At 33.8% G+C, this 14,253-nt stretch overlaps 1 protein-coding gene across 1 annotated transcript in view; it reads left to right on the top strand.

The window, feature by feature from the left end:
• The window catches only part of timeout (circadian regulator timeout), a 569,744-nt gene that overhangs the window by 535,153 nt on the left and 20,338 nt on the right, over positions 1–14,253 (top strand). The window contains exons 17-18 of the mRNA XM_085954028.1: positions 3,569–3,775; positions 4,615–4,758. Coding sequence (XP_085810154.1) covers positions 3,569–3,775; positions 4,615–4,758 — 351 coding nt within the window. The remainder of the gene's footprint in view (positions 1–3,568; positions 3,776–4,614; positions 4,759–14,253) is intronic.

Raw genomic sequence — 14,253 nt, 5'->3', positions numbered from 1 at the left:
CGAAATATACACATTAATTTTACCGCGTACACCATTTGGAAAACGCTACTGTAAAGCGTCATACTGCCTTTATTCTTAGTGATAGGTAGGAGGGCCCGCTTCAGGATGAGGGGGCCATGCTTATGATGTAGGAATTCTTTGTGTATAATCAGATGTAGAACTTTTATTACCTACCTAACTCATTTACGATTAGAATTAAAAACGGTCCGTATTATCTTGGTAATCTATTGTTTTTACAATACTTTTAGAAATATTAATAATCAATAAAAACATCTATAGTGTTTTTCATCAATATGAATAATAAATATTGGATAATAACCATTTCTTTTATGAAACGAATAATTCACAAGATTTTGAGAATGTAACATTCCATATATTGAACATCCATAACTTGGAAACACCTCAGATATATACCCTTCAAAAACATTCTCAAAATCTTGTGAATTATTCGATGAATAAAAGAAATGGTTTATTAAAAAATATTAGCAAGTTCAAGTAGACGTTATAACTAAAATATTTTGGCGAGAGCCGGGCGCCGGTTTGTAACTAACGTAATTAATATTCCTTTATTTAACACACAAAAACCGATAGTCAATAATAACGCAATTACTAGTTTAAATTGTCTTAATTAAATAGGAGGCTCTTAGCATAATCGGTTAATGCACAATTGGCGCGATACCAGTGTCCCTTCGAGCATCGTATTTTTTTCAAATATATTTTTTTCTAGTGGGTGTTTTCAAGTTATGTTTGTTCAAATATTGGATAGTTGTCATTTTGATAACAAGCATCATTTTTTGTAAATCATTGCATCACAAATTTTTATTATACACTTACTCGCCTACCTACTCCAAAATATAATTTATTTTTTCTCTCCTAAGTTACATAAACTTCTCATACTGCTGCTTATTTCATTCGCCTGGCTGTAACTTATGTATGCATGCTTATATTATGTTGAACTTCCTTGAAGAACGGTAAGGTAAACTAAACTATCTTGCGGTGCTAGAAAATAAAAAAGTCGTGTATTTCCAGAATCGATTTAAAGTTATGATCGAGGCGTAGATTTTGTTCGAATTTCCCTCCACCGAAGTTCGACAATGCTCGCGGGACCAATAATAAAATGTCGATGTAAATATTCCCTTAAAAGAGAATAGAAAAAATATGTAAAGTATGCAATAAATGGATTCTTTTACATTTTTTAATAAAACGCTTGTTGTTTGCTCTCACTGCGGAGTCACTTAATACAATCTTAACCTTATTGATTTTCGTTCGTTGTAAAGTTGGATCCAATAGTTCAGTCATTTTGGGTTTAATAATTTGAGTAATAAAGAATTTTCCGATAACAAGAGGGTGCCATTTGAAATTTTAATATTAAAATACTTTTTACGTTATTTTTTAACGTTTTTAGTGTGTTAGATTTGAATAACAAAGCAAACATAATATTTTGTAAGTTGGCAAATTGGAATTTAAGTATGCTGGCTTTTCTGTTAGTGCAATCTTTGTTGTACAAATGACACACATGCTTGGAATATTTTTTATTGTTCATCTAAATATTCTGGTAATATTGAGAAGCCAGTTTGACAATTTATCAGCCAATCATTTCATGATAGCCTGTTTCTCATGTCCACTCATGATCGTTCATCGTCATATTGTGCAATTTGAAGTTATAGGTATTTAACGGATTTATTAACTTCATTGAATTGTGCAGAATAATAGTAATTGTATGCTATTTGAGTGAATGAAAACTTGTGTTGAAATGCTCACGGTATTTGACTGATTCTTGTGAAAATAGTAAAGTTGGCTCCAAATGAATCTGCAATACCAAATAATTTTCATCGAATTTATACGGCAGGTCATGGGTCCTTTTTACCACGTTTTTATTAGCTCGTATTCTTATTTGTCCAGTACAATTTTTTTCTTGTTTTGGACAAACAAGAAAACATATACAAATCTTGCAATCGATTAACTTCCCGACTAGATAGACATTTGAAACTTTTAGAATTAGAAATAGAAACACCACGGCAATGCATTCTTTTAATACTTTTAGCCATCTTTAAGCAGAATTGATTTCATTTTCAGTTAATTCTGTTTTGTATGGAAAGTTATTTCGGAAAAAAATCGTAAAAAGTAAAACACTATTTTTGGTTGCTAAGGGGGTCCTAGCAACTAAATTATTAATATATACGTGCGTTATTATAGAAATCAATATGAAATGTCAAAATGACATTTCAATATTCTATATTTATTCAGTATTTCTATCAAGTACAAAAAAAGTATTTATTAATACATAGAATTGTCAAGTTTGTATGATTCAACAGAAAATTTAAAAACGTCGTATATAAAAAGTTCTTTTTATGTTGTAATTATTTTAGTTTAATTTCCATATATTTCAACCCTCATATAACAATTATTACTATAACATCGTACAATGTTTTTAAAATGTCATGAATGACCACCAAATAAACGCTGAATATCTTGAATTTTTTTTTTTTGTGAAAGTGGGACCTAATATAAAGCTAGATATCGTTTTGGTTATAACCGTACGACATACTTCGGTACCTACATGGTGTTAGAGAATCATTATATAGAACAATGAATCTTTTGTCGTTTACCAGAGCCTCAAAAGTGTTGTTTTTCCAATACTCGATGCATGGCAGAGTTCTGTCACGAATATCATCTGTAAGGGATCTTGGCATTAGGTTTGAGAGTAAACTGACATTTATTAGCCATATAGTTGCCATTTGTACGAGTAACATGGCGCTTAAAATGTTGGGCTTCGTCATGCGTACTTCCCGGGTCTTTTCGGATGTTACGGTATTAAAACTTTTATTTAATTCTTTAGTTCGAAGCAGACTTGAGAGTGGGTCTATTGTTTGGGCACCGCATCAGTTGAAGTATGGCCTTATGGTGGAGAGGGTTCAGAAGAAATTCTTGAGACTCCTTTATTTGAGGTTGTACGGATACTATCCGTGGCTTTATCCAACTGACTTTCTCTTAGACATGCTTACATACTGCAGTTTGCAATTTAGAAGAAATCTTTATTTCGCTATGTATTTTTTTCGACTTATACGAGGTATAAATGAGAACTCTGCCATTCTGGGCAGTGTTGACCTGTGTGTCCCTGATAACTATCTTAGAAATAGAGAACATCACTTGTTTATTCTCCCAAGGTGCAGAACCAACCTGCCACTGGTAATGCCAATTGGGAGGGCGATAACTATGTTCAACGAAATTGCTTCGGGTGTTGATATATTCCGCCTACGTGAGGATGAGTATAGGTGGACGTTATTTTATAAATTTTTAAAATAGGGTCTGTTTAACTCATCCGGTGTATTTCCATGTACCTATATAATTAATATTTTTGTATGTACATATTTCTACTGTTTAATAACATACTATCTATCTCTTTTTTTATGTCATGTTGTGAACGTCTTAAACTTATAATTTGTAATGTCCACAACATGTAAAAAATAAATAAATTGAATTGAAAATTGAATTGAATTGAATTGAATTGAATGAAGTTCCACTGTGTTACATAAGACCAATAAATCTTTATTTTCTCTCGTTTTAGACGTCATCGATTGGATCCAAGAGAACATGGTTGACCAAAGCAAGAGTAGACGAGGAGTTATCAAGAAACTGAAAGAACTCGGTCTCATCTTCAAGGCGCCGACAAAGAAGAGTAACGCGCAGGCGAAGACATCCGTTCCAGCCGAATTTACTGAAGAAGAAGATGAAATGCTTAAAACACTTTGGGAAGAATTGAATCGGGAGACTGGTCTGAACTTGCAATTTGTTTTTATTTTTACTTAACTTAAGGCAGTGATGAGTAATCATTCTTTTCGCTTAGAGCAGCGATACTCAACCTGCGGCCCGCGGGCCACATGCGGCCCTTTAAGCATTTATGTGCGGCCCGAAACACATTTATTATCAGGAGCATGATTTTTAATTTTGAAATAAACGCTTGGATACACATTACTTTTGTTTATAATTTTTAAAATCTCAAAAATGTTGTGTAAAAAAGGGGGGGTTTCATGATTTTTTTCGTCACACCATTAGTGATGCGGCCCGCGTTACTTTACAAATATATGTATCTGGCCCGAAGTTTAAAAAAGGTTGAGTATCATTGGCTTAGAGTGTTAAGACAAATAAAACACTTAAATATATTTGCCGCAAATAGGTATTTTGTTCATATAAATATCTGAGCGAATAATATGTCTATTCTATGTATTAAAATTCGGCTTATCTGTTTTCCGGAATTTGGACCAAAAATCTGCTATGTTCGCACATACCTGGCTAATTTATATACATTTTTACTACCTACTTCTTAGAAACATTGTGCCGTGACTTTGCATAATGCTTTTATAATTTCATTTATAAAGCTTAGAAGATAGCCAGTGCAATAAAATACTGATTAATACTCCAATTAATTTTTCAATTTAATTAACGATCATTATTATTGCTTCTCTGTTCGCCATTTTCCAGTCAATCAAATCCACCCCTCATTGTTGCTGACTGCATCGCTTAATATATTTTAATAATGCACACTAAAGTGGTTCTTCTCTTTAATCTCTTTCGGTTCTAAACCTCCATCCCCCGTTTTCATTCTCCCCTTAGATCCGATCGGAGAAATAATCTCCAGAATGCCATTAAAGCGACCCAAACAACGCTTCGTGAATCGCCTTCTGGAGCTCGACTTTATTAAGGACAGGAAGGAATGCAGGAAGAAGCGGCAGAAAAAATCACTCGGAAAATCTTCAGGTGTGTACCCTATTATACCTAATAGTATATTTTAATTGTATACAAGCGCGACTTGTCTATATGAAATTTTTGATTACCATCGGGATAGTTGTTGGTAATATCTACAATGCAAATGAAAACATCATGTTGTATGGATCATGATCATACTGATAAAGATGTAGAGTGTAGACGAAACGTATGCATATTATATATTATTAATTTATGAATCACTAATTATTGAACAGATTACTAATTTTACAATTTATGAAAATTATTGATCTCTTTATATTCACCAGTCATGTAAATACATATATGACAGGTTTTGACTTTTAACATTAACTTTTCTATTAGTTATAATATATTTTCTCAGAAGTGTTTTCAAACTTATGGATGTTCAATAATCATGATGTTACATTCTTAATTCTTGTGAATTAATCGTTGAATAAAAAAAAATACTTTGTTAATTAAAAATTATTAGCAAGTTCAAGTAAATTACAACAAAAAATATTGGAGTGATCCGTGACGTCGGTTAGTAATCATAGTAATACCTACTTTGTTTAAAAATACGAAAGCCGATCGCCAATAGTAGCTCAATTTGGAAAGCGCTTCAGTGAATATTAAAAAGCCATTAGTTAAAATTTGTCGCAATTAAGTATGACTCCTTTGGCATAGTGGTATATCTGCGTGGGCGCGATACCCGAGAGATACGGGTTGAATTTCAAAAAGATTTTTTTTCTATTAGCCATAATATATTTTCTCAGAAGTGTTTTTAAAATTATGTATGTTTAATAATATTACATTTATGCCGAATGCTATGTGTGGAGATAACAAAAGAGCTATATATAGTTATGTTTGAAAATAATATGGATAACATCTTTCAACAATCCGGATTTTTATTTAATAAAAATGGGATTCCTTGTTAGGGAAATACATGTTCTATTCTAGAACCAACATGGCATGGCTGCGGTCGCATAGCGCTGTATGTACTCGTAGTGTAAACGTAAACAATGGAAGTGGAATTTTAGTGATAACGTGCGAGAGCGGGAGATTTTTAGTTCAACAGAACGCTGTCGATGTCGAGTATATCAATGATGTCGGCATCTGTCATATCATTGTGACGGACTTACGAAGCATGCAATTCAATATAATTATTTACAATTTTTACTTTAGTAATAAATTGGTTATCGTTAATCAAATGCTAAGTACCTAAGGTACCTAAACCTCAAGGTTGCCGGTGTTTTCTTTACGATATTCTGTAATTTTGATAATTTAGATTACCTATTATTTAATTTTTTATGACTTCTTTAAATAAAATAATGTCTGGATCTGTGTCGCACAATTGAAATATATTTGTAAGAAAACGCCAATTGTGTATATTATTCATTGTCGTTTTTATTAATAGAACTCCCATGTCCAACCTGTTGAAATGAAAAATATTTCTCTTGTATAGCGTCGGGCTTTTTGTAAACCTTTTGTTATTCATATTTATATTAAAACAGTGGTTCTCAAAATTTATTCGATCTTTTAACAACTTTTTTCATATAAGTACTACATAATCGCATACCTTCACACTGGTGAAGTTTTGACTATATAGATTTTTTTATCTTGATTCCTTCGGGTTTTTCTATAGGCATATAAAAATAATATTTTTTATATCCCTATACCGAAAAATAACAGGATAGCATTCTAAATTATACATTTTCTAATGAAAGCTTCTCAATACAATTGTAAACATATCGTATCTAATAATTACATACATAATTATAAAGGTATAGTACTATGTTCGCTCTTAATCGGAACATATGGGCATTCACAGAGTGGAAGTTATTGTAACACATTTTCTATGAGATACAGTTATTAGCCATTCGCCCTGCCCAATAGATCAACGTACTGGATCAAATACACAATGCCAGTACCAGCCGAAGAGTCTGTATCCGAGACCTACAGTGACGGCCGCTCTACCAACTAAGCCAACGTGGGTATTTCATACTTCACTCAGTGCTAAGTATATAGACCCGGGTCGTCTTGACCGTTTTCGAACCTTCAATCATTTTCCTTCCTCAGCCACCCGTATGGACATTTATGTGAGAATTATTAACCCCGAACATAATAATACATCTGTTCATAGTATGCCTTATGTTCGCGACTTATGTATTATAGTTTGAGAACCGGTCCCAAGAATCCATCAAAAGAATCGGAGATGTTCGTACGAAAGAACATTCAATAAATCCTCTCTTATTTGTAAATTCTCCCCCTCCCCTACGTTTCTCTTTCTTACATCCCCACACTTCTCTCTCATCCGCTATCCCATTCATCTACGATTCTTCGCACACTTCGATAACAAAAAAATCGTCCATTGTGTGCGTGAATCTTTTTCCATAACTAATGATTCAGACAATTTAACTCTATTATTACAAATTATTGACAACGCAGGATTTCCCTCTACTAAACCTAGCATGGTTCATAAGAACTTTTTGTAGTGTAAACGGGTTTAATACGTTTAAATTGTTAATCTTAGATACATTCAACAACATCATTATACTCAACTACATTTTAGTGTTCAAACCTTGCATGTTTGGTCATCGGAGAACTTCTCATGTTTTCACTATAATGTACCATCATCTATCATCAAGGTCTCTAGTATAGTTCTAGTATATTGTGTGATTTTCATGTTCGATACTCGAGACTGGCGACTTAAACGGTTTCTTACATAAATCGTCTGATTTATTTTTAAAAATACACCGTCGCCAAAATTAATTATTTTTAAATTTAAAACAAAATAAATATTAAAAAAAAAAAATTACCGTGACAAATGTTGAATGAAATTTTCAGATATTCTTTTAATTAGATCATTTGTATTCAAAGCAATACACACGATTTCGGAATGTAACAATCTTGAATTAACATTGATGCCTACGTGATTTGGAACAACCTCAGAAATATACTTATTAGTTAAATCATAGGAATAAAAATAATCGGATAGTACTTGAACTCACATTCATCACCTTCCGGGCTAGCAGTTTTGCCAATTAAGCTACCCGATCATAATATAATATTATACTATCCATGCCGAAATTATGAGATGGACTTAAAAATAGCACTGACTTATAGTAAAGGTATTACATTAGGAAATTAGGACATGGATCGTATTTGAGCCAGTCTGCTCGCTGAGATTACGGTATGGGTTCGATTCAATTTCGTCTAGTATTTGTCTTCTAGACTTATTTCAGCGATTGTTCCAAAGTATGTAGGTACTTTCATAAAACATTATCTCTATATATATAAAAATCTCGTGTCACGATGTTTGTGGTCGAACTCCTCCGAAATGGCTCAACCGATTTTTATGATTTTTTTTATGTATATTTGTTAGGTATGAGAATAGGTCAACAAGTATATTTCATACCGCTAGGTGATTAGGGTATCTCTATCCAGAAAAATTTTCTTTTATTTTTTTGACAATTTTATTTTTGTATTTTTTTTATTAGTTGGCATAAAAAAATACCTATAACCTCAAATTTTCATTTTCCTACCCCCATCCTCCCATTTTTTAATCGCGATTTTATTATTTTTGTATGAACATATTTAACCGTCGTTCGTATTTCAAACAGAACGAAATTATTTATGTTGTTGAATGACAGATGGCACTACGTCCGAGAAGAATTCAAGAGAAGCGTGCAGCGCAGTGCGTGCAAAATTTTGTACGATTTATTTTAATTTATCTATTTTTATGTGCGTGTATTACAGTGCACAATGCCAGCAAGACGCAAGGGGGGCCATTTGGGCCGTCGAACAAATAAAGCAACAAACATGCGAAATAGTAGAGTAGAAAGAACAGACGAACAAATCCAACAAGATAACAAAAACGTGCTTGTAATAATATACTATCTTACAATATAATTTAAATGAATTTCCATTGATGCTGCTTATTAAATATGAATATCGATTATTATTTGACGTAGATTTGTATCGTATACAAATACAACGTATTTCAATGAACGCATTCATTTGTTTGGATTATATTTGCGAAACGAAACGTGAAATTCGAAACACCTTTTCATACAGTTGATTGATTCTCGCTAATTTTCATTATTGTAATATTGAATGAAATATTACCGTCATATTTCTTTTTAGCGGAAGCAGTAGCGTACTATGTTAACAAACATTCGAGGTAAAGGGGCTTCGTGATAATAATATGAGAATCCTCATCGTTGGCATAAATTACAAAATGTATGTAGCCTATTTTATTTAAGTTTCTTCTATCGTGTCCGTGAGAGAGATGCGCCTAGACTTTTCCCACCACGCCTTGGTTCCCGTGATGGCCACGGCATTGGCTTTAAACATACCATCGATGGTGCAGCCAGATGCAACGAATGGACAGACAATCACATGTTCCGCAGTTTCCTCGGCGCACATTCGCATTTTGAAGGTTCATCGGAGTAAACCTACTTCTTCTTGTTTTTAGTTCCAGTTACTCCAGTTCGTATCCAATTCATCGTCCTCACTGCGAATTCTCGCGTTCCCCTAGTCACTAGTGGTAACTTCTCTTCGGACACCATTGAGAAAGGTTCTTTTGAAGCATCTTTTGCTCCACCTTGCTATTCTTTCCACTACAGGCGGTTCCGAAATTTCCGTGGATGACCTAAGGAAGCTTTTCCTAAATTTTAAGCCTAATTATCCCGATGTAGTAGGTATCTTTAATCACACATACACTTTGTGTGATGTACATCGACGACTACTTATCTACAGAAATCCGCTGATGCTATTACAGCCAGAATGTGCACTTTTGCGACTGGTGTAGGTATTTCAAGCATCCTGTTAGCATACGGCAGCCATCATTGAGGGATGTATCTACCTTTGAATATGTGAACGGTATCATACAGGATATACGTATTCACCGTGTGGACATGATAAAAGTCTGCACGTGGCACCAGTGACAGTAGGTTCAGCCCAAATGAGCCATTCGCCATCTCAACGACACTCAATCCTTAGCTGCTCTCTTCTGATTTGCCACGAAGAATACCATGGAAACCCTTCTCTTATCCTACATCGTCTCGTCTTCCCAAAGGGTTCTTCACCCCTTTGCTATCTCTCCATAAAATATATTTTATAAAATGCAGGAGTCGCTTATCATTTTATCCCGGGCACCGACCATCTCAGTGGGAGTTTATATTTGTATAGGAATAGTCTTCAATCATTTCAGAGAGAACACACTACCTCTTTGCACCGATTTTTGCATACTTCTCCATCGTTTACTGGTCTATATATGCATCGTAAGATCTTTCTTTAAAACCTATCCATTATCTCTGTATTAACCACCGTTATGGTCCAGGATTCACCTCCATAGGATGCTACTGTGTGGATGATTTAGATTTAAGATACATAAATAAAGATGTATCAATAAATTATCAACCACATTATATCTGTACCTGACTGCGAAAAACGCAATATTATAGAATTTTCTTGAAGCACGTTACGTAATCTAATAAGTTTTTTAAGAGACCACCTTTTCATTTGTTTTTCATATTATGAAGCGAGACCCGGATCTCAGATATATTAGGAATGGGGAGAGCGAAATATAACAATGTTGACAGTGTAACTACTGACACATAATGAAATTATTATAAGATTAACTACCTCAATAATATATGTATATTATAATAGTGAATATACAATAACAAAATGTTTTTTTATCGAGGTGGAGTTGTTTAATAATATATAAAAAAGTGTCTACTTCTGCATAATATGTGGTGTAGTGTTAGGGCTTTTATGATTATATTCAAATAAAGGTTTTCGCTAAGCAATGCGTTTGTCGTATAAGAGGGAAGAGGGACCTACCTCAAAAATCATAGATTGATTTGAGCTCAATATAAATCAGCGTTAGATAGAAAAAAGATTCCCAAAATCATTTCTAACGTCCGGTAACGGATATAGTGCAAAAGGAGAAGAAGATTGTTAGAAATATTTAAATTAATTCATTAAAAAAAAAGAAACCATTGTGGACATAGCAAATCAGAATTCAGGACATTCCCAACATGAGACTTAAATGGAAATGAAACTGGTTCTATTCAAATAAATGTAATCCTTTCCTATCTTTTTCATCGTTCCCTCGTGGCTGAGGATCGTGACCACCCTAAAATTCACTAATCTTCGGAATGTAATCCAGAAACAATTAATTAAATTCGGTTTAACGAAATGTCTCATATTCAAAATTCTCCTGCAACACCGTTTTTATGGTCACAGCTGGATATGTCCGATTTTCTTTGTAATGGGGGAGGCTCTTAATGTTTAGTGGCGCCACTGTACAGGAAATATTTGTTATAGCAGGCCTAGAATCTTTGTTTTCGTCAAATGGCTGCCGTGGCATTTGTCAGTGAAAGGTACACAAGTGAAATTTATTATTGTCATTAATTTCACGGCTTATTTCAAAAATATCCCCGAGATGTCGTAACTTTCCGCGCGTAATTTCTTAGAAATTGTTTTTGCATCAATGTGCAATATTTCATTTCAGGGCGATTTTCATTTATTTCCCTTATTCTAAATATTTTTCCCCACCTTAGCACGGTGGTTGAGTATTTAAATTGACCGATTTTTTATAATATATTTTTATTTACTCCTTGGTGGCAAAATTTGCTTAAACGAAAATGCTCATTGAAATCTGACTCCATTTTTAGATCTATATGGTGTATTGAATGTGTTTGAAAAATTCACTCTACCTACATTGCAGTATGGTCCATACTTATAGCTAATTTGCGTTTGTCTCTTTACAACATTATCAATCTATTCTGCTGACGTGTTGACGTAAATATTGTAACATACAATACATAGAACATATTACATTATCATATATTATAAATGTGGTTGACAAAATAATCTTGAGTGCTTATTCCAGATTCACGTTAATGTCTTTTACGTATTCTGCAACATATCATGATTCGCTAGGTATCTCCAAGTTTAAGTCAACGGTTCGTAAAAGAACCATACCTATAGAAATTTTTCAGTTTTGTTTTCTTATTTCACCTACAAATTACATTCATCAAAAATATTTTTATTTTACAGTAATATTTATGCCTAGTGTATTCCAAATATTTCTCACCTTTACACTAAACATGAATTCACTTTGAACGATCACTTCGTACATGGATCATTCTCTCCCTCTGCCATTATTATGAAATTGTTAACATGCATCGTACTTTTTACATTTTATAATATTAATTTTGATGTAGTTATTAAATATCTCTATAAATAAATGTATTTATAAATGCAAAAATTTAAATTTTAATTTTGCTGTTTTTAATACTGAACTCGGCTCTCGTTTAAATATCGCCTATTATTGTCTCTCTCGCTATTGTAGTGGAAGGTTGTATTATACAAATTAGCAAAATTTAATAAACCATTTCTCTTCTTCAACGAATAATTCACAAGATTTTGAGAATTTAACATTCCATATATTGAACATACATAACTTGAAAACACTTCAGATATATTCCCACTAGAAAAAATCATTGAAAAAATACGATGTTCGACGGGATTTGAACCCGTATAACCACTGGTATCGCGCCAACTCTGCATTAACCAATTATGCTACGAGCCTCCTATCTAATTACGAAAATTTAAACTAGTAGGTCATACATGAAATGCTTATCAAATTGCGTTATTATTGACTATCGGTTGTTTGTATTAAACCAAGGAATATTAATTAATTACTAACCGACGCCCAGCTCTCGACAAATTAATATTTTAGTTATAACGTCTTCTTGAACTTGCTAACAATTTTTAATATACCATTTCTTTTATTCCATCTATATATATATGTATATCATATGTATAACCAGTGGAAGTGGTTATACGGTTCATATCCTGTCGAGCATCATATTTTTTTCTAATATGATTTTTTCTAGTGGGTATATATCTGAAATATTTTCAAGTTATATATCTTAAATTAGTAATAATTAAATACTTGCTCTATTATTTCCGCAAGTACATAACGTAAAGTGGCCTGAAGATTCAATGCGCTGTGTAGTATAAAATTAGCATATATTTCCAAAAGGAGTAGATTTCCGGTGCCCGAATCCAACCCTAAAAATCTACCCTCCCAACTTAGTGATGGATGCGAAGTCAACCAGCCAAAGGGGAAGAACCACCGCCGATCCACTGTTAAAAATAACCGGTGCCTTATTTTGATGGATCGCCTCGGTTATGAATTTCCCCGTCTGATATGTGACTGCAATTTGTTTGATCTTGATAGATTTGTTTACCTGCGAATCCATGGTGACATTGTTATTTATTTATGTACACTCACCCTTCCAACCCTACATCCTGGGGTTTCCTTTTTCGGTAATACTAGACTCGACTAGGGGAGGAAAATGCACGAAATAAACGCTTATTATTTTACATAGGGTAAGAATGCATTTATTTTTATCATGGAGGCAAACACTGCGTCTGTATTTGGCAGAATATTACATCATGTTTTTTTATCGTCAATAATTTGGAGCCATTTTAATATAGGTACCAGTGAACGCACAATATTCTCAAGCTTCTAGGAATACCGTATACGATTCCGTTTCAGTTGCATGGTTTTCGCTTGATAGCCTTGATAGATAAGACGCTGAACACGTCCTCTGGGACTGCCCGTCGATGGTATCCTATGGATCGGAGCTATTTTTCAGGGTCCGTCCACAGACGGGCCCGATTGCCCACGCCGACTTGATATTAACCAAGGCCAACTTTGAGGCATTTGAAATTTTTGCTGTGTCATACATCATGAATAATTCCTATCCCTCCTTAGATTCATCACTTTCAACTCCTGTCTCCTCTGTTTCGGCAGAGTTTCAGTGCACGGGTACAGAGGACACTTCATTTCATTAAAGATAAATGACGCCAGATCAAGTCAAGATTCTTTTTATTTTCTAAAATTCTTTAAGCACTAAGGTGCATGGTTGTTACATCAGTCCCGTGCAGCATCGCTTCGGGACAAGTAAGTGTGGCAGTAAAATCTGTTCATTCTAATACGTTTATAGCACCATGAAAGGCGACCGTGCACAAACCGCGGCTGCATATACATGGCGGGTGGAGATGAGCAAACTCAAATCATTGTCCTCTTACCAGGACAATGATTACACGCGGACAGATTGAAACGCCATTGCCTACTCACTTCGATAACAAATCATTATGGCATTCTATAACCATTATAATTATGTATTGACTATTTTACCACTTACAATTTTCGGCTCATGTCTGTTGACTACCTTTTGCAATGAGCGAGCTTTTTGCACAATGATTTTCTACCTGTATGAAGTTGTAAAAAAAAATACGAAAATCGCTTGGACTCCGAATACAGCATCTAAATAAATCTAAGTTATTCTTACATTTAAAAATCCATGATATTAATTATGTGTTATCGAAAATCAAAAACACCATGTAATCCAATACTTGAACATGCTGCTGTTGTTTTCTATGAAATGTTCTAGTTCTTCAGTTATTTTTACATCGTATGTAGAGCTTTTCAAGTATTTTTAG

The sequence above is a fragment of the Rhyacophila brunnea genome, unplaced genomic scaffold, assembly GCF_057557595.1.
Source record: "Rhyacophila brunnea isolate RB1 unplaced genomic scaffold, BYU_Rbru_1.0 scaffold_10, whole genome shotgun sequence".
NCBI classification, from domain to species: Eukaryota; Metazoa; Arthropoda; class Insecta; order Trichoptera; family Rhyacophilidae; genus Rhyacophila; species Rhyacophila brunnea.
Note: the sequence above shows the minus strand (reverse complement) of the source record. Positions and strands in the feature narration are given on the sequence as shown.